The sequence below is a fragment of the Schistocerca americana genome, chromosome 4 (genome assembly GCF_021461395.2).
Source record: "Schistocerca americana isolate TAMUIC-IGC-003095 chromosome 4, iqSchAmer2.1, whole genome shotgun sequence".
Lineage (NCBI taxonomy): Eukaryota > Metazoa > Arthropoda > Insecta > Orthoptera > Acrididae > Schistocerca > Schistocerca americana.
Genome location: NC_060122.1, coordinates 581,348,668 through 581,371,375, shown reverse-complemented (window position 1 = coordinate 581,371,375; position 22,708 = coordinate 581,348,668). Strand labels below are relative to the sequence as shown.

Below are 22,708 nucleotides of genomic sequence, written 5' to 3'. Positions count from 1 at the left end.
TACGAGGTTTAAGTTAAAGTAGCGTATTACTGAAATTGAAATCATTTTTAAAATATATAAAAAACAACATACACAAAACCTTCGTTTTGTCTGTGACACATTTCTGAATGATTATGCCCTGAGTACAGGAGAAAGGGGCATCCAACAATGGCAGAAGTTCCTTAAACAGCATCCTTTCATAGGATGTGCAGACTGTAACCTAACACAAGTTTCGCTAAGCACATTTTACCATCAAAACAGTAAAACAAGAAACAGCTGACAAATATGGATCTTGAATAATATTGTTTTGCAGAGGGGAAACTTACTGCAGTCCATTTTTGTTCACTCACTTTTATTTAAAACGTGGTGTGATACGTTTCATGTAAGTTATTATTTTGTTGAAGTATATTAGAGTCAGTATTCAAAGAACCGCCTATGTAATGTTTCAGAAGTCACTTATGAAGATGTCCTCCTTACGAATCACCTGTTAAATGAAACAACCAATTAGTATAGCAATAATATTACACTATGTATCGAAACACAGTTCACAAGATGTTTTCCAACGGCTTATGGTGAACCAATGAAAATATTATCATGAGACTGACCGCAGATCAGGGGATATTCTTGATGTTAAAGCCACATACTTTCTTTAATGCATTCCTGTATTTATATTTTTACTGGGAATCATGAATACTGAGGCAGCTGTGACACAACTTCAGTGGCTAGCTGAATACAGAAACTGGGCGGGAACTACCTGGTCAAGAACTACTGATGAAAATTCCAGATCCTGAAACATGCTGTGGCAGTAGCTGTTACCGTAGCGAACACCAACTTTACCACATAGTAACTTCATTCATACGACTTTTTTTGCCATTATGCGATTGTGTCAACAGTGTCATTTTCATCTTCTTACACTAATAAACAATTACCAAAGAATAAAAAGAAATTAAGACAGGTGAGATGATCCAAGATCATATCAAGCTGAGGAAAGAGGGGAAGGATATTGCTGTCGAAGGTACGTTGAACTAAGAGACCGCTTCATTCTAATTTAAAATTCAAAATTAGTGCAAGAGTGTATTATGCAGATGTGCGTTGAGGATGCCTGCATGTTAATTTAGGATAAATCGATCCAACTGAAATTTATTAGCATTTACATTCAGTGATGTAGCGAAATCTTAAATCTGATATTTGGGCATGAACTTGAACTACTGCCCTCCTGAATGCAACGAGTCCAGTGCCTTACCACTCGGGGAACTTTGCTTCTTGATTCAGAACAGCAGCCAGCAGCCCTATCACTTGGGCGTAATCTTGCAAGAATCCGTATACCACATACTGCCAATAACAAAACTGTGATATTTTTATACAGGTCGTCTGCTGACTAATTTGAGCTTGTGCGGGAACATTTTGCGTCTGACAGATTATTGAAAGGTAATATCGCAGTAATGTATGTGCAGCCAGTTGTTAGTAATAGAGTTGAGGTGTTAGTATACAGTTCACCACCACAACACGTGGTGTGATCCCAGGACAACACACTGCTGAAGAATCGCAGGATAGCGACCTGGCAGGAACACATCTGCAACAAGCTGTCAGCTGCAGAGGTCTCAGACCATCGTTCTGGTGACGAACCACTGGGAGGTGATCTCCCAACAGCGCGTGCGCAACTCGCTACGTATGATAAGAGGTGCGATGTCGTTGTGTAGGTCGGCCACCGCCGCGAGTGACTTGGTGGCAGGACAACACGCTGCTGACGGACCGCTGGGAGGTGATCTCGCACGAGCGCGTGCGCAACAAGCTGCGCCTGCAGCAGCTGTCGCGCCGCCAGCTGCACGCCGTGCTCACCTGTCAGGCCGAGAGCAGCCCGCTGGCCGCGCCCGTCGCCGGCTCCATCACGCTGGACCTCAACCGTGAGTATCCCCACCTTACCTTGCCTCAAGCTCATAAATTCCCGTCATTTATACAGTGAAATTTACATGTAATTATTTCTAAGTGCCAGTAATATGAACCCGATCAAATTCAAGATTACCAGATTTACAACTCACATGGACTGACTTGTCTTGTAGCCAACTGTTTTCATATTTACAGATAGACTTATTCATACGTTGATAGAAGTGTTATTTTAAATTTATAAATAATGAACACTAACCTAGCATAACATGTGTTTACTTGGCTTCCAAAATAAAAACAATACCAGTGTGATACAGTCAATTATCTCCCTGCGGTGCCAGCTTCAAACTAGGCAAAAACAGTACAATGCCATACTGAAAAAGTACACATATCTGCTGCTGTCAAGGAGTCTTCTAGATACACCTGTCGGTACCGTGTCAAGACCGTCATCACTACCGTCCAAGTGCCCATTCCACTTCAGGCTTTTGGTTTTATTCTAGTGTTTTGGACGTCATTCCCATGACGTCGACAGAACCTACGCCAGAATTGTGGCATGTCTCATGAATCAACTCAATTTTAGTGTCATTTTAAGCTATACTGACAGCCAATTACACAGATAAATCACTGCATCCAAATGACATTTGGTGTTCATTACAAATTTCGTTCACATACAAACTGTATTCATAATATATGGGTGGAACCAGGTCAAAGAGAGAGTGGTAGGGCTAGGAACGTACAGACACAAAAATAACTAAATAAATACCAAAATAAAAATCAATCAGAATGTTATCCTGAAGGATATCAAACGATTCTGTTTGAACAGAGGTTTCCGAAACTGAATTTTGTATAGAGAAAGCAATAACTAGAGTTGTCAGTGCTTCAATTAATTAATAGTAATCGACCTCCTGCTCTGAATCAAATAGATCAGTTGCTTCAAAAAGCTTCAAAAAAAAAAAAGACAAAATTAAAGTGAACGGTGTGCGGGATTATTTGATGGGATCTGTGCTCTACGAAACATATTATCTCACTCCGTATAAATGGTTGTTAGATTTGCTATAATATGGATAATTTCTAAAAGAGAAACCTAATAGAAAACTCGGCCCCTTGAAGGAAGGTGATTGAGTAAATACAAACAAAAAGACTACTGTAGAGAGGGACAGATAATTTAAAGCAGTTTTATATAGTGGCCGAAAATGACTGTTATTGTACATCATAATCAAATTTTATTCCACAGAATTTAGATTATGACGAAAAAAGCGGTTTTCATTTGTAACAATCGATATGGATTTCACCGAGACGTTGATATCGACCTCGGAATTCTGAAAAATTCCGCTAGCCGAACATAATTGTATGATAATACTGTGTTTAGCAGTACATATACATTCTTTTTACACAATCTGTAATCTAGGAATGTGATCAAAGTGAAGTTCTGACGTTAAAGCATTTACCACATTGCGTATGACAGAATTTGCTGTACAAAGTATTATATATGATCACAAATTCGTGGTACTGAGGCGCATTTAACATTCTGATCCCTTGAAGAAAAAATGCAGATTCTCCTCTATGGACTGATTGATGAAAACTGAATTTTGAGCGGCAGTATTTCTGAAATACTGATGTTTTCAAATTCCTGATGAAGTATCGGAAGCAGCGATCCGCTACATGAAGCTTGACACAATTCTCGCTATCGAACATTAAGCACGCCAACTGACATCCTAAATTCAAACAGCTCACCACTCAAAGAAGCTGAAGGTTAACCAAAGGATCTGAACCTCAAGATTCGGTGAAAAATGTTGTTGTAGGGTTTCAGAAGCAGATGATGGAAAACATTTCGTCTCCTGCTTTTCGGTGATCGACAGGGTTCTCCTGTGAGTCACGTTTTAGTGTTGTAGAACGGATGGAAGTCAAGTGCCTCCGAGAGAGATTTTGGAGAACAACTCTACAACAATTGACTGAAAAACACAGTAGCGTCGACAGTGGTGCTGTCTGCTGAATGTTGTCCCGCTTTTTCTTTCATACGCCTTTAGATCCATTTGGAAGTGTCTCTTGAGCCTGTCTTCAGATCACACTTACTGATTCATACATTGCTTATTGTCACTAAATGACCAGTTGTATGAGGTATCAGATGGAGCTGCATGGGGAGCCCACTGTCACCAGTAATGCGATTACGTTTATGTAACATTTGAGGAATGTGCCGTGGTGTCGACGACTTTCGAACGTGAATGACATTTCAGGTATGAAAACAACATTTTTGTTGTCTGGAATCAAGGAAGTGAACATTTAAACAGCTTTTCAGAATATCTTCTTCTTCTTTTTCTCCCTTCGTGGATTAGGTTATATCACTAATTCCGGTCAACAACGTCTAGCCTTCTCTTACATGGTCTTCCCCTCGTGGTTTGTAGTCAAGAATTAGTTTTGGAAGTCTACTTTCAGGCCTCCTGTCTGCATATTCTACATCTATTTGATTTTTTTTTGTGCATTAAATCAACATGTAATTCATTTCAAATGTCTTCACGTCTGAAGTGATCTTCTCTGAGCCATTTTCGGAGCCTGGATCCTGCTCATATCCTTTTGTGAGGGAATCCACGGTTCACAAGTTCTTCAGAATATCTGAGTCCAATCCACCCATACACTTGCTTCACTTTTGAAGCGGGAGAAGATGGTTGTCTTTCCCTCCTTGATGTATTGGTTGGGATGAAAGTAGATGGTACAATGCGGAATGCCGTTTCTAGGATCCCATCTCTCACTGTTTTTTTTTTTTTCTAAAAGATGATAGTTGTCACCATCCGGCTCAGCGTGTAGGCGTACTTCGTACCTGTGTTCATAGGATCCAGACGATGTGAAACCCTGAAGGTCTTTCAGCTGAGTTAGCCTCACCTCGAATTCACCTTTCGCCACAATAGGTTATAGTGTAAGACAGTTCAAACACACATTGTGTTATCGACCAACCGTGAATTACCTGAGCGATCAAAATGAAGAGGTGGAACCTAAGTTTATGACCTTTCCTACCTCAAGTAGGTAGCATTACTAACTAGACTGGATGTGCTCTATGGGAAAGAGGTGAGAAGTAAGTTCTTTTACCATTTTAGGGCTAGGTCTCTTTTAAGATCGCCGGCCACTGTGGCTGAGCGGTTCTAGGCGCTTCAGTGTGGAACCGCAATGCTACTTCGGTCGCAGCTTCGAATTCTGACTCGGGCATGGGTGTGTGTGATGTCCTTAGATTATTTAGGTTTAAGTAGTTCTAACTCTAGGCGACTGATGGCCTCAGATGTTAAGTCCCATAGTGTTTAGAGCCATTTGAACTTTTAAGATCTGTGAAAGATGATCTTGGTTTTGTAAGATGGACAGCTACCGTAACTCTTGTTGCTTTCTTATGTCATACATTGGTCAAACTGTCAGGATCATGGAGGAATGGAGTACAGACAATAAGCGTCAAACATGCTTTACAACAGCCGAGCAGGTTTGCTACTGCAGAAGATCATCCTGCGAAATATAAGTATACAGAGATTCTCGCATGCACTTCCACCGTTTAGAACAGTTTTATTGAGGAACCAGTTGAAAATAACTAAGCAAGTAGACTTATACACACAAACGGAGATTATTACCATAATTCTGTTTGGAATGTTGTTCAGTCCCTGATGAAGCGACAGAGGAAGAAATTTACGTAGCCACTGCTACATAAGGTGTAAATTTCCTTGCTCAGCGCTCTCTCGTTGCCTCTGTGACTTGAGAATCACGGGGTGTTCAGCTGCCGAAATATATGCGGTTGCTAAGGACGTCACCTGTTTCAGTTCCGTAAGTAGTTTGGAGATTTTACCAGGTGTACCGGTATGAAATGAGCGTTAAGATACAAGTGTGTTGATAGGGAACATTTGTTGTGAACGAGCCTTCATTCTTTTTTGTTTGTTTGATATGACATCTGTCAAAGATATTTAGTATGCATCAAGTCATGGAACAAGCATCATCATACGTTTTCATTGTGTTAACAATGTCGAATTTTGTACCAGAAAGTGATGATTTGCGGAAAGCATTATGTTTTATTTTTCATTCGAAAAAAAGTGCTGCACAGTCGCATCGAATGCTTGTCGAGGCATTTGGTGATCATGTTCTATCAGAAGCAACATGCAAAAGATGGTTTCAACGGTTCAGAAATAATGATTTTGATGTAAGAAATGAAGAACGCGGAAGAGCACCAAAAAAGTTCGAAGACGCCGGTTGCAAGCAAAATTGGATGAAGATGATACTTTGAGTCAGAATCAAATGTCAGCAATGCTAAATGTTGCACAACAAACAATTTAAGACCGGTTGAAAGCTATGGGAAAGATCCAAAAGTGTGGGAAGTGGGTGCCACATGACTTGAATGAAAAACAGATGGAAAACCAAAAAACCATTTGTCAAATTTTGCTTCAAAGACATGAAAGAAAATCAATTTTGCATCGAATTGTTACTGGCGATGAAAAATGGATTTATTTTAAGAATCCTAAACGGGAAAAATCATGGGTTAATCCGGGACAACCATCAACATCGACTGCAAAACCATATCGATTCGGCAAGAAGACAATGTTCTGTGTTTGGTGGGATCAGAAAGGTGTGGTATATCATGAGCTTCTAAAACCCGGCGAAACTGTGAATACTAATCGCTACAGACAGCAAATGATCTATTTGAACTATGCATTGATCAAAAAGAGACCAGAATGGGCCAGAAGACATGGCAAAGTAATTTTTTTACGCGACAAAGCAACTGCACACAAAGCAAAACTGGTTCAGGATACAATCAAAACACTTGGCTGGGAGCTGCTACCCCAGCCGCCGTATACACCAGACTTGGCCCCTTTCGACTACCATTTGTTTTCATCAATCGGACACGCATTGGCTGAAGAACACTTCGATTCCTACGAAGAAGTCGAAAATTAGGTGTCTGATTGGTTTGCTTCAAAATACGAACATTTCTATTTGCGTAGTGTCCACAAAATGCCAGAAAGGTGGTCAAAATGTATAGAAAGCAATGGTCAGTACTTTGAATAAAATGTTTTTACTTTTCAATTCAAAATTAGTGTTTCATTTTCACAAAAAAACGCTCATTTCATACCGGTACACCTGGTATGCACCAGGAGGAATTTTAGTTTCACGTGGCTTATTGTTGTTGTTGTTAGGATTTGAGCCTGTTTCCGCTTCGTAGTTAGCAACACCTAATACGTAGCGATAGAATGCCTGATAAAGAATGAGGTTTTCTAGAAAGATAATGCTCCTTACTAAATGGCTACAGATTTCCGGACAATACCCTCGTCGAACCTAGTTAAGAATTTTCTGACTGAAAAAAAAACTTATAAACTTTCTGTTAAATTTTGAAAAACGGTAGATTACAATTTATGCTATAGTTATGAAGTCTAATTGCTATGTACATGACAAGGTGAAAACGTCAATACACGTTATGTATAAAGTCTATACAGCTATGAACTGGATAAGCTGATCAACAATCTTTAAATAGCCTTTTCTGAATAACGCCTGAAACCAAATTGCACTCCGAATGAAGATTCACTATCAGAGTACAGGATGCCATAAAACAAAGAGACTGGTACAGTAAAACTACAGGTACATGTGAACTGTTAAACAATTCCCGAAACCTGGTGCCAGAACACACAGGGAGAAGAAAACTTCACGCACTTGCACTTCGCAGGGCGATTCTTCACATACTAGCAGCACAAAAATACCTTTCACATAATTTCGTCCCGTGCATATTTCCGGCAGTAAATGGACGTTAAAGATTGGCCGCCTGGCAACACTGTAATCACATTTACGGTAACTACCTCTGTTAGCAGTCGACAGTTCTGTGCAGTTGGTGTAGTGGATAATGTTCTATTTAGCTTGCAGGATGTCGAGGGCTCGATTCTGGGACGAGGCGTGTTTGTTTTATTTGCTAAATATACTCGCGTAGTATCTGGCGTCTTAATCGTCACACAGCCATATGCAAAACATTTGCACTTACGTACTACAACATAGAAATTGAAGTACAGTCGTTTTCATTAGTCAGCTGTTAAAGAACCCTTTCGCAAGTCATCGATGCGAATTGTTTCCCACCACTGCATCCCCTAGATTACAAACCTGCTTTCTGTTATCCACCCCCATGGACCCATCGGTTGTTAACCACTATCATTCTTGCCACGTTCAGGTCCATTACATTTTGATGAAACCTTACGTGAGAAATTATGCTCGAAACATGCTCCGCAAATAATTTCCTAACTCGTTTACCATCTGATAGTCTTATCCCCATGTAAACACTAATTATGCCTTGCAACATTGAGTGTGATCAGCGCGTGCTGTGTAGTAAGTATCTCCATGCGTTGCCTTATTATTATTATTATTATTATTGTCATCAACGATGGAAATATGGGAACAGCACGTCCATTGCCGTTACAAAAAGGGTGTAAATGTCGGATACGAGTGGCTTATGAAACGTTGTATAATACAGTATTATATGGCACGACAAAACTGACAAACAGAAACAAATACTCCTCGAACCAGAATCAAACCCTCTATCTCCTGCAAGCTTACCCAAAACGCTATCCACTGTACCAACTACACGGCTCTGCTGCTTTACTCTGACAGAAGTAGTTACCGACATGCGATTACAGTGTTGTTAGATTCCCAATCTTTAACATCTATTTACCGCCGGAAATATGAGCAGGACGAAATTTTGTGAGAGGCGTTCTTGTATTGCTAGTAAGTAAGCAATCGCTCTGCGAAATCCGAGTACGCCATTTTTTTCTTCACACTGTATATATATATATATAAGGAAAATGACTTAAGATTACATCAGTAATATTTATTACTCTTAGATTTTAAGACTGAAGTTCTTTATCAAGTGAAATAATTCTTGAGCTAGTTACATGACATAAAGATATTGACGGAAATGAACTGCAATACTACAGCTGCGTTTGCAGGACAATGTAACCAGCACATACAGTCCAATTACCTGTTATTTGGCAAACTGTCTAAGCTAGTGGTTGTCAAATTTGCGGCCGGGGTCAAGTATTCTTGTGGCCCACAGTTATCAGCGGTAATTTGCAATAATAAAGCTCTAACAACAAGTAGAAGAATCCATAATGTCAAATAACGTTAAGAGGGTTTTGAGAGTGTCTATTCCTGCTCAGCAACGAAAATATTTAGAGGAGCATTAACATTTTAAGACGTGCTTAATATTGATTGACGTTGGTGATGTGTGTCGCGAGCTAAGTAGAGTTGTCCGCCTATCTGGGGGGTAGAGCGCACGTTCTGTTTCGTTATTCCACCTGGGACTCTTGACACTGCAGGGTTAGAGAACGTGAGAGGTTGAATGTTTTCTTGTTTGTCTTCTGTCAGCTCACGATCGTGCGAGCCTCGTACCGATCGGTTGCTGTGATATAAATTTCAAACGGGAATAAGACGGATTTGTGAATTCACATCATAGAGATGGTACATATTTGCAGCAAAAATTGGAAATCTGAGATAATGACTATGGGATCAAACTGCTGAGGTCGTTGGTCCCTAAGCTTACGCACTACTTAATGTAACTTAAACTAACTTACGCTAATGACAACACACACAGCAATGCCCGAGGTAGAACTCGAACCGCCGGCCGAAGTGGCCGTGCGGTTAAAGGCGCTGCAGTCTGGAATCGCAAGACCGCTACGGTCGCAGGTTCGAATCCTGCCTCGGGCATGGATGTTTGTGATGTCCTTAGGTTAGTTAGGTTTAACTAGTTCTAAGTTCTAGGGGACTAATGACCTCAGCAGTTGAGTCCCATAGTGCTCAGAGCCATTTGAACCAGAACTCGAACCTCCGACGGGGGGAGCCGCTCATTTGTAGCACACAATATGAAATTAAGTAACGCAATGAGTAGAAGAAAGATCATGTTCGAAACATTTAGTAAGCATTTGTGATTGTGTCCCATATGGCATAATGTATTTAAATGTAACTACAGTTACTGTTGTAAATCGATAAATCATCCGCTCACAGACAATATGACACTTCGTCAGGTAATTACACGTTCAGAAATTTATAGTTACTGAGGATGGCAGCAGTCTGAAACAGAACTGTCGATACGGATAGTTCCGGATGCTGTCAAATTTTAACCTACAATACCTACGAACAAGTGGACAACTTATCGCATCCTTACTGTACTTAGGCTGTAGGGGTATCTCAAAATACTAATTTATGTAGGCTACCGTTTACTAACAAGGTAGGTACGTTTGCAACCCGAAGCACCTTCCTACAAACTCAGTACTCTCTCTTCGCTAAAAACGTTTGATGACTACTGGTTTCAATGATGTTTGTTAGAAACTGCCGGCATCGAATGATCAACATCTTGAATCGTACATCTGGATGTCGAGTGCAACTCTCTGGCTCAGCGCACGTGTGGTTAATTCCACCTGGAACTCTTGCCAAACGACTGTTGGCTCGCTGATGTTCACGGAAATGTATTATATTGCGAATATTAACTGAGTCTTGAACATTCGAGGGTGCCTCGCGCTCTATATCTGCATCTACACACAAATGTAAACTTTGCAAATTCACGCTTACGTGCTTGTCAGAGGGTTCCCAGAATCACTTTCAGACTATTTCTTGCACTTACCGCTCTCGATCATCACATGGAAAAAATGAGCAACTAAATCTCTTCACCCGAGCTCGGATTTCTGTTATGATAATCGTATCTCCTCATGTAGGTGGGAGTCAACAAAATATTTTGCATTCAGAGCAGAAAACTGGTGTTTCAAATTTCGTGGAAAGATCTCGCTGCTACGCAAGACGCCTTTGTTGTGATTATTTCTGTGGCTGACGCACTTCTAGTGAATCAAGAATTGGAAACCTATTGGAGTAAGTCTCCCGGAGCTTTTTTTTCTGGCTTTCACGAACTTTAGAACACCGCCCATTCCTAACACTGATGTTTTACTATTTTGTAGCCTGAGAAGCTTCAGTGCATACACATTTTAAATATTCTGGACAAAGCATAAATTTAAATTCAAAATCAGTTTTACAACATTAGCATAAAACATTAGTTACACACAGCAGATATTTTAAGACAAAATTTAAAAATATTAAGAAGTTGGGGTTTAAGTTGGTACGTCGCAAGTATGGCATGTGCTCCCATGAATATTGCCGTACAATCGAAATCTTATTTGTTGTAGCACTGAAGTGAGTGAAAGGACTATTTTACAGCAAGCTTTGTAGCATATTTCCGAGATAGTTTCAGTTGTAAATGACAACTGATGTGAGGAAGTTTCGGAAAAAGAAAAATCGCAGATAGCTGTCGAATTTTTCACTATAATTTATTTACACAACAAACAGTTATTTGAGTATCTACGTATTAATAATTAACAAGTAAATCCGTTTATCTATTAACAAAGCGACAGTAAGAATGACATTACAAAAGCATTAACTATGCTCACTTGCCCTCACAGGCGGATAAGAGCTCATAGTCAGTCGATCAAGAGTTCTTAATTGAAACTCTTCGGCAATGGTCATAGTGTTATCGTCATGAACCTTCATGTTCCCTACAGTTAAAATACCATCATTCTTCACATTTACCCTACCGTATCAAGTCGTCTGCAAAATTACATCAGCACCCCGGGAAAACGCAATTTTCGGTGGGATTTGTTTTCTGAGGACCTGTGAGCTGTTTCTTTCCTGCAGAACGAGCTTTTCTCTGTTCTCGTAAATCCTGTATTTTTTTCTCTCTTATATTGTCCTTTTCCTGCTTAATCCCCTGATTTTTATCAAGAGCGTTTCTTACCGCTGGCAGGATTTACGATTTTTGAGCCCTCCGCTACTTTCCGTCAAGTGACTATTCTAACAGACAACATATCAGGAATGGACGTGTGTTCTAGCACACCGCAGCACTCATTACTATCACTGCTTTAAACAAAAAGTCCTGGATGAATATTCTTCGCTGGACACTTGTCTCCGTTCTTGTTTTACCCAACTATCCGAACTGCAGCTTTGTTGTGGGCGTCGCATTGTCCTGCTGAAATTGTCCAAGTCCGTCGAAATGTACAATTTACATCAATGGATGCAGGTGATCAGGCATAATGCTTACGTACGTGCCACCTGCCAGAGCCGTATCTTTAAGTATTAGGAGTCCCATATCACTTCAACAGCAGACGCGACGTACTGTTAAGGAGCCTCCACTAGCGTGAACAGTCCACTGTTGACACGCAGGATCCATGGATTTATGAGGTTGTCTCCATCCCCGTACACGTCCACCCGCTCGATACAACATCAAACGAAAGCCGTCCGACCAGGCTACATGTTTCCAGCCATCAACAGTCCATCGTCGGTGTTGACGGGACCAGGCGAGGCGTAAAGCTTTCTGTCGTGCAGTAATAAAAGATACACGAGTGGGATTTCGGCTCCAAAAGAACATATAGATGATGTTTCGTTGAACAGTTCGCATGCTGACACTTGATGGATCAGCATTGAAATATGCAGCAATTTGCGGAAGGGTTGAACTTCAGTCACGTTGAACGATTTTCTTCAGTCGTCTTTTGTTCCGTTCTTGCATAATCTTTTTCCGGCCGCAGCGATGTCATAGATTTGATGTTTTATCATATTCCTGGAATTCTTGGTACGCTCGTCAAATGGTCGTACAGGAAATCCGCACTCCATCGCTACCTCGGAGATGCTGTGTCCTACCACTCGAGCGCCGACTATAACAACACGTACAAACTCACTTAAATATTGATAACCTGCCATTGTAGCAGCAGTAATCGATCTAATAACTGCACCAGACACTTGTTGTCTTAGATAGGCGTTGCCGACCGTCGCGCCGTATTCTGCCTGTTTACATCTCTCTGTATTTGAATACGCATGCCTGTACCAGTTTCTTCGGCGCTTCATAGTGTAAAAAAAATGTTGACTTACAACTCTGGACAAGAAATGTAAGTACGCCCACTCTTTGACAATATGTCATCTGAACCGAAATTCACTTAGCATTACGATGTCGTACGTTAAATAGTATTCTGTTGAAGATGGTACTTCAGTGAATCCGCCTGTCAGCACGTCGCTTCAGGGATTCGCGACGGCCCCAGATGGATTCCTTCCATGGATTAGCAGCGAGGACAGTGTGACGGCTAGGCTGCATATTGTTTGTGAACGGTTTTCGACACCCGGCTATAGTCTGTCTGTAAAGTCAAGAGCGAGCAACGCTTTTGGTGGGGGAAGTGGCCTTTCCCGGAAGAACCCTGCCACTGGCCTACAGGGCAATCCAAAATCAGTTGCCCGTTACCTGTCCAGCGGTGTAGTTCGGCGTGCAGTGATATACGTGTTTTCTGTTCGTGGGATCTTAGTTGCCAATCTCAGTCAGTTAACTTTGTGTACTCACTGATATACATCAGTATCCGGAAGTGATGGATAATCGCCCTGAATAACAAGAAAATGTGCAGAGTACGAAGATGAGGAGATATTTGCGGGGAACGAGCGTTCGATTGTCTCTAACGTTATTACAGCGTGTGTTAAGGAGGCTACACAAAAGGAACTGTTGGCTAATATTACCAGTCCCAATGGTTTATGCAAACGGCAGCCTCGCCACAATAGTACGCATAAGGAAGGAACGCGGAAACAAGGCTCATGGTTTACTGGAATCGTCTCGAAGGAAAACTAATAATTTAGGGAGGAAATCCATCGTTATAGACAGTTTCACAAAATCGGTCATTCTACAAACGATGGAGGACTTTTACATAAACCAAAAAATAGTGCCCACATTGCGGAAATTACTTACTGGCGTGAAACAAAAAATACATTTTCCTTGGAGGAAGATGTTTTACACAAGACATTGCGTGAAATGGGATATACCTGGAAATACTTTTCAGACATGTTTACGAAGACAGTGACAAAAAAAGCAGTGCGAATCGAACTAATACAACACACGAAATTATAAAACACTCTTCGTGTTGCAAGAATTGTTAAGTTTCAATGCAGCTCTTCAAAGAAAACTACTACCTTTTAGTAGAAGCACAAAGTAAGAACAAGCCTTATATTCTACAGACTGATTGCACTATATCTGGTTCGTCTTACGAATAGAGGAACGTACATTCATATGAATAGGTATTTGGTTCTATGTTTGTAGTAGAATCCTGACTTCCGTTCTTATGTTAAAATTATTTACTCTAAAAAGTTTTGTTTCGAAGAAGCTACCGTCTTTTGTTTTCCTTATACTCTTAACGCATTTGTCTAAAAATAAACGCAGCGGGGACGTATCTGCACACAGCGTCGCCACAGATTTAAAGCGCGCGGCGCGGAAGGGCCGGCACTACGTTGTGAAACGGCCTGTAGAAGCGCCCTGTGACGTAGCAGGGTAGACAGAGTGGGGACTCGCGCGCTCGCTCCTCATTTTACCGACAGACTATAGGTGAATACGGGATGGTACCCACGTTCCGTCTTAGCTATGCATTCGCACACTTTCACGTGGATTAGCACTTGACAAGGAGATGGGGTGCATTAATTCCGTCACAGGGGAAGAGGTGGTGACAGGACGGATACTCCGTAAAGACATGTGATAAGTTCAGAAAAAAGGAGGAGGCAGTACTCGAACGAGACATAGGGCTATGTGACAGTAGCTTTTCAACAGAATTTCGTCGTAATTACAGTAACACGTTCCAAATGATGTAATAGGAAGCTGTTGAAAGTTCGCACTATTCGATTCCATTTCGTTCAGCGGACAGCTGACTACTGGCTAGCCACGCCGGCGCAGCGACCAGCGGTGGATTGCGCGGTCGTGTGTCTGGCTCGTTGGTCGTTTTGCAGCCGCGCGGACCGGTCCGGCTTGGAGGGCTGCCCGCCTCCCCGCCTGCCTGTTACTGCTGTCGTGTGGCGGCCACGCGACCGCCACGCTGCCGGCCACGGCCTGGTCTGGTCTGGCCTGGCGCCACGCCCACCGCCCGTGCGCGCCCGTGTGTGTGTGTGTGTGTGTGCGTGTGTGTGTGTGTGTGTGTGTGTGTGTGTGAGAGAGAGAGAGAGAGAGAGAGAGAGAGAGAGAGAGAGAGAGCGTGCCACAGCTCCATCCACGGCCCGGCACACTCCTTGCTTGCGACTTAAGCCGTCGGCACACGGACCGTGCATCCGAACGTTAAGCGTTGAGAGTGCCGAGTTTCTGACGTCATAGCGTGGAAGAGCACGTTCGGGAGTCTTTCTGAACGTGCAGAGCTATATCTGGCATGTCAGATATTCTGAACGTGCGTCTGAGCGTTGACCAATGAGATGGCACAACGCCACATACGTCACACACACGCCGTCTGCCTTCAGTACTGAGTTGTGGGGCGCCATATTGGCATTCATTTCAAGCTTATACGCATATATGCCGTTTCTGAGCACCAGCAAATAGAGAATCACTGGAAAACCCTTTGTTAACTGTGTGATTAGTTCCAATAAAATAATGAGAAACATCATATTCGTGGCAAAAGAATTTTTGTAACTTGCGTATTATGAGAGTAGGCTATTTGAAGGCAGCCACACACTGAAGATCCGCCGAAAACGCGTTGTTCTTGGTACAGTTTGTTATAATTAAATTTCATTTAGTAACATAGCCACGATTAAGGTTTCCAGTAAGGGTAAGATAATATAATTAGGTACTAAAGCTCTGATGTTGGTTTAGGGTAGTGGGCAGCGTCACTGTCACTTAACAGATGTTTGATAGGACGCTGGTTCGCGTATTGACGTTGCTAATTTTTTTCCTAACTTTGGCGTTTTTATTAGGGTCTGATACTTTATTATTAGTTTAATATAAGTATATACTATAATATTTGAAGTTATGCAAATATAAGTTCACCTGTTTTTGAGGAGTGACTTTGTTCGATTGGCTTAATCTACAAGAAAGCTTGCGCTACTTGTATAAAGATATTTTGCTCCTTTTTCTTTTACGCTTTGTAATTCACATGTTGCAAAGTTTGTTACTGGGCAGGCACAGTGACCAAGTAAGACTGACCTTGGGGTTTTACTAAAATGTGGGAATGATGAAACAATGTTTATCTTATGCAGAGAAGTATTCCAAATTTGTACCGCACTGTTTGTAATGGAACATTTATAAGCCTGTGTCCTTATTGATTGGACATGGTACTTTCCTTTTCGTGGACGATGGAGGAAATGTGCGTTTTAATAGAGATAAGGCGGGAATCTTACGCTCGCCCGTTGAGTAAACAGTGTGATTTACGAACTAGAAACATCCCTCAACTGCCGCTGGAGTGCATTGCGATCGCGTATACAACGTTGGGGCCCACCTACCGTATGCACAAGTCGCATCGTTCCTGAGCGTTCAGCACCACGTTGAACTTGGCAAGCTCACCGTTAATGTTCAACAGCACGGTCCATGTGCTGACGGCTTCACGAAGCCTCCAGTGGCGTGGAGAACTAGTCCGGGCTTACTGTCATACTATGCTGTTTGTTATCACTGTTCGGAAAGAGGCTACGGAAATGCAGAGCAGGTTAACTACTGCCAACAGCATTGGACAAGCATGCAAATGTGGACGCATGGATCGGTTTTGATTGGGAGTCGGGGGGCGGGTGTGGGGGGGGGGGGGGCGGAGAGGACGAGTGGGGGGAGGCGATTAGAGTTTGTTACTATTTTTGCCTCCTCACCCTGCTAAAAAATGAAGCTCCCCACTTCACAAATCTTAATTTGACTCGGGTAGGGTCAGTTTCAATAACAATAAAACATATAAAATATTTAAAATGTTAATAATAAAACATTTAACTATCACAAAATATAAAATATATTCGAATATAATAATAATTATAAAATAATGATAGTAACATTAAGTTGCTTACACAAATGAATGGATATTGCTTTAGCATAACGCCGAAGAAACTGTATTTGGAAAGCATATGTCAAAAAGTTAGAGTAGTGGGCTACACGTGGTACGGAATTTACGAACTACAGTTGCATCTGACTCTCATAACTTTGATAACGCCGTAATTTAAACAGTGTAAAGTCGTTCTATCATATTTCGTGAAGGACTACGATCGTAAACTCTTGTTGGTAGCCTATAGCTATACGAGAGTGGAAGTGACGGGAATGCGGTTTCTTCTTATCATTTCTTCATACCAGTAAGACTGCGTCTCCAGGACCTGGTTGGCCCATCGGTACCGACCGACGGCCGTCTCATGCTCTGCCAATGGCGTCACTGAATGCTGTAGGAATGGGCGTTGTCAGCATAACACTCTAACCGTTGTCACTTGTCGTGACCTGGAGCGGCTTCTCGTCAGTGAAATAGCTCCTCAGTTGGCATCACGAGGCTGAGTGCACACTGTACCACTCCTCTCACCGAGGGAAAGTCCCTGTCGGTATCGGATAGCGAATTCGGATCCTCTACATCTGCAGGCAGGGGTCGAGGCTATGGATATGTATGAAGTACCACTCAGCTGTGCCCCTCTGACTTCAGAATGCCCTAGTTGAGGGACTAGGGTTGTATGCGTGCTTTCTGTGTGTAAGCTTGTGTTCAGTGTTTTATGTATGTGTTATTACTCTCTAAAGAGGAGTGTGAGGGTTAATTTTGGGCGTTTGTGAGCACAGTAATTCATTAATTTTTGTAAGGGGACGTTACATATGGGCGCTACGTGGCGTTACCAATAAAAAAACCTAAACAGCGTACTTACAACTTGCCTGCTGCATTTTCCAACATTGTAACGATTTACATTTTACATCATATGGATTGTATCGTCATCATTGAACACGAATCGTGAAAGGAAATTATTTTCCATCTCCACACTCACGAATTCAGAAAATTCTACGCGTTGATGTTTATCGGCGTCAAGAAAGATTTTTAACAACTGAATCCTCTACGGCTTGAAGCACAAACACCGCTCCACACCAGACAGATACATAAGGAATGACTTACAATCGACTTGTTTGACAAGTAGACTTCAGTGAACTACGTGTAAAAACCCTTGAACGAGCACGCGGTGGCTACTTGAGGATTTCCGCCTACATAAATAACCTTGCGTCGTCGAGTGTTTTGAGGTGCGGGAGTTACAGTCCCGTACTCCAGATGAAAATCATGCGTCACAGATGTAACTAAATTTCGCATATTAAAATGAAGAACAAGAAAAGCCTATGGTTGCTGTTTTACAACATCTCTACTGTGTGATACCGTAACGTTCGTGTTTTTCATACAGTAAGGGCGTGAGACGCCGCTGATGGTGATCCGTCCGGCGGACGAGGACGTTAAGGTCAGCGGCCTCCTTTGCGTTATTCGAGAGGAGTAGGCAATGTGCCGTCGCCATGTTTCACGCTCTCCCTCCTCTTATACTCGTAAAACACAAACATGACACTACACTACACAAATGCTATTACCTTCACCTTTCGCAAACAGAATTTGGCATTGCGCCTAAGTAGGCTTGCCCTTCTGTTCTCCCAGCCTGCAGTGCCACAGCACTTTACTTTTGTCCCAGTTTCTCTCTTTATTCTTGTGGAAGAGGCAGACGTGTGAAGTGGGATGAAAATTTTTGAAGCACGCTGCAGTTTTACAGTTTTTATGCCGCTGTTGCTGTTGCAACAGAGACGTAAGTGTGGTACAGACCTGTTTCAGAGAAGCTTATTAGAAATTTTTAATCATAATTAGTAAATAATATGGAACTAGTCGAACTCAGCCACTTTATTTATGATTCCACAGCCGTTAGAAATTTGTTAAAGTTTAATACTATGGTATCCTTGAACACTAAGCTCTTACCAGGATTTAGGTTTGCAGCTTGTTGACATTAAATGAAAATGACCCCTAAGAGATAAAGAAATCCGATGTAAACTACAAGTAATTTTTAACTTTTGGCAGAGCTTACTGCCATGGTGGAATCTCAGTGTTAAACTTAAAGAGGGTAGTGACATCATTGTCGTTCGGTAATTTATTCTTCCATGGGTCTTACTTGCTAGTCTATCCAATGATGACACCACTAGAAGTACCGAAGTACCGTAATAAATCAGTATCAATTTGAGGAGAATTAAACAAGAAATAGGGAGGAGGAGGAAGAGATTAGTGTTTAACATCCTGTCAACAACGAGGTCATTAGAGGTTGAGCGCAAATTCGGATAAGCGAAAGATGGAGACGGAAAGCGGCCGTGCCCTTTTGAAGGAACCATCCCGCCATTTGTCTTAAGCTACTTATGAATATCGACGAAAATCTAAACCAGGGTGGCCAAACGCAGGTTTGAGCCATCGTCCTGCCAAATCCGAGTCCAGTGTGCTAACCACAGCGCCACACCACCCAGCCGATCAAGAAATAGATACAAATAATGACCACAGTTTCATAATGAATAGACAAAGAGGAACAACATTAAAATATATCCATAACGGTTTTATTGTCTTCTGGTGGAAACAATTCTTCAGTCTCACACATCTGTCCATATCTGTACGTATAGTGAAAATGGATCTATTCTCATACACAAAAGTATAAGAACGACATGAGTTGCGTTTAACCTGATTTGCATGCATTCCACTTAACGTACCTGTTTTGCAATGATTAGAATTTGATTTAACTGACTGTGTCACATAATTCATTCCAGTAATCTTTATGCAAAATTAAATATTACAGTTTTGAACATGCCTGATACTCACAAGGGAACCTCCCCATCGCACCCCCCTCAGATTTAGTTGTAAGTTGGTACAGTGGATAGGCCTTGAAAAACTGAAAACAGATCAATCGAGAAAACAGGAAGAAGTTATGTGCAACTATGAAAAATAAAGCAAAATATAGAAACTGAGTAGTCCATGTGCAAGATAAGCAACATAAGGAAACTGTAAGCTCTGGAGCGAAGTGGTCCCGTGGTTAGCTTGAACAGCTACAGAAGGAAAGGTCCTTGGTTCAAGTCTTTCCTCGTGTGAAAATTTTAATTTTTTATTTTCAGACAATTACTATCCGTCCCTCCGATGCGAAGTAACTGCGCCGTAGTATGGGGACGCTACACCTAAACAAGAAAACCTAAATCGGGCAAGGTAGAAGAATCTTTTTACCCATTCGCCAAGTTAGGTGGGCCGACAACATGTTCCTGTCATGTGACGCACATGCCGTCACCAGTGTCGTATATAACATATCAGACGTGTTTTCCTTTGAAGGAATCGGTTGACCTATGACCTTGCGATCAAATGTTTTCGGTTCCCATTGGAGAGGCACGTCCTTTCGTCTACTAATCGCACGGTTTTGCGGTGCTGTCGCAAAACACATACACTAAACTTCTTACAGTGAACAGAGACGTCAATGAACGAACGGACAGATCAAAACTTTGCGAAAATAAAGAAAGTAAATTTCTCATGTGAGGGGAGACTCCAACCAACTCAGTTTGTATATTTTGCCTTTTTTTTCATAGTTGCACATAACTTCTTCCTGTTTTCTCGATTGATCTGTGTTCAGTTTTTCAAGGCCTATCCACTGTGCCAACTCATAAGTAAATATGAGGGGGGTGCGATGGGGAGGTTCCCTTGTCAGCAACCGTATACTAGAATAAAATTTTCTCTCTGCAGCGGAGTGTGCGCTGATATGAAACTTCCTGGCAAATTAAAACTTTGTGCAGCACCGACACTCCATCTTCGCGGGAAAGCGCTCTACCATCTGAGCTACCCAAGCTATTTGGCTATGCTCAAGTCAAAAGTAAAATAAAACGTTCTAGCCTTTGCCAAGTGTGCCCAGCTGGGAATAACATCAGTCTGATGTTGTTTCCAGCTGGGCACACATGGCAAAGGCTAGACAGTTTTATTTCACTTTCGAATTGAGCGTAGGTGTTCCAAATTCTGAGTACTGCTTCTTAGCAGTGTTATTTTGCGATTTAGCAATATTTCATTCTGAAGAAGACAGCCTTGGTAAGTGTCGAAACCTAGGTCAATGCGTCTGATGCTTGTGCAACCGATTAGCTGTTTAATCCTATGTCGAAAATTAAATATTTTTATGACCTAGACAATTTGAGACAACATCTTGACAATTCAAAGTAAGTAGTTTTGCCCTACAAAAGGTTTTCCTACACCATTGTAAGGTCGTTTCCGATACGAGTAATTTGTCATACAGTATGTTGAACTAATCGGTTAAAAGGAACGCGATTAACAGAAGCAAGCGTTCTACGGAACTCTCAAAATTAACTTCATATCACCAGTAATTTCCCTGTACGCATGACTGAGCAATTATTTGTCCATATGTTTGTACTTTAAACGATTCGACGAACTTTTCTTTCTGTAACTATATTGAAATCAAGCAAAAAATGGCTCTCAGCACTATGGGACTTAACATCGATGGTCATCAGTCCCCTAGAACTTAGAACTACTTAAACCTAACTAACCTAATGACATCACACAACACCCAGTCATCACGAGGCAGAGAAAATCCCTGACCCCGCCCGGAATCGAACCCGGGAACCCGGGCGTGGGAAGCGAGAACGCTACCGCACGACCACGAGCTGCGGACGAAATCAAGCACCTATAGCCACTGTAACCAACCAAAGTTTTCGTTCATGACCAAAATTCGATCACACAAATATTCGTGACTGGTGACCAGGAGTACAGAATGTGAAATATCGAAGTTTTAACGAGTATCAGTCAGCAAATCCGAACTTGATAATTTTTTTCCTTACCTGGATTCCTGTCAAGACCATTATTCCCTGTTAATTAAACACGGGAAACGTTTAATATAATTTCAAGCAACAAATTTTGCACGTGTTTAAAACGAAGTTCCGTGATGTAAAGTTTTGTAACGGGGACTCGAACCTAGCACATAATAAAACTGTTAACTAATTAATACCAAATATTAGATATCGAATTTATCCATCATCAGCAAGATGTTTGAACTTGAAATGTGGATCAGTTTGTTTGCCGGACAGGTAACCGAATCCGTCACCTACCACAGTTGCTTTCTATCTACGACTTGTTTGTTCACCGGTAATGAGATGTATGCATGCTTGACTAGGAATAAGGGTACCTGTCATTATTGGTGACAAACATGAAGATACTTTAAAAATGAAAATTATTTATGACTAGTAGTTCGGTATGCATAAGATAATGCCTCAAATGAAACCAAGGATATTATTGTGCTAGACCAGGATTCAAACCAACATACGTGCCCTTCGTGGAGACCTAGAGGAGTTTGCAATCTTGGGGAAAACAATGAAATAGTCTAAACAAATGGTTCTGTGTGGGTCAGATTTCACGAAAGACGAAATTAGAATTCGAATCCCAGCCCAGAACCCAATTTTTCAACTTATGAAGTCCAAATGAAGCAAGAACCTTTGACCTTAAATGACCATTGGCTCATTAAATGAAAAAAGTTTCTTCTCTAATGATACTCACTAACGAGAGAGTTTCTGTTTGCCGGCCACGGTGGCCGAACAATTCTAGGCGCTTCAGTCGGGAGCCGCGATGCTGCTACGGTCGCAGGTTCGAATCCTACCTCGGGCATGGATGTTTGTGATGTCCTTAGGTTTAAGTAGTTCTAAGCCTAGGGGACTGATGACTTCAGAAGTCGAGTCCCATAGTGCTCGGAGCCGTTTGAACCATTTGAAGTTTCTGTTTGCTGTATTTTCCGTCTCTGCTATGACCCAACATAAACTGTCTTTGTCCCTTCGTGGTAGCGAAGGGAAGTGATATTTATAATACCGACTCTTAAGAAAGTGCAACCTGACGTTATTGACCTTGCATTACCAGACGTTCATGAGATCTATGTTTAACACATAACGGAACTGAGAATCGAACCCATACCTCTCAACTACGTAAGGATCAGTCCACGAGACCACTGAAGCCCACATTTGCCTCATTCATGATTGTCACACACCGTACGATGCGCTTAGCTTAAAAATTAGACCAAGTGGAAAAACTTCAGCTCTCTATTAACTGGCTACTTCATAACAGAA

General features: G+C 41.7%; 1 protein-coding gene across 1 annotated transcript in view; it reads left to right on the top strand.

Annotated features, from left to right (window-relative positions):
* LOC124613625 (nephrin-like) overlaps positions 1-22,708 on the top strand; it is a 715,499-nt gene that overhangs the window by 491,957 nt on the left and 200,834 nt on the right. The window contains exon 5 of the mRNA XM_047142340.1: positions 1,680-1,883. Coding sequence (XP_046998296.1) covers positions 1,680-1,883 — 204 coding nt within the window. The remainder of the gene's footprint in view (positions 1-1,679; positions 1,884-22,708) is intronic.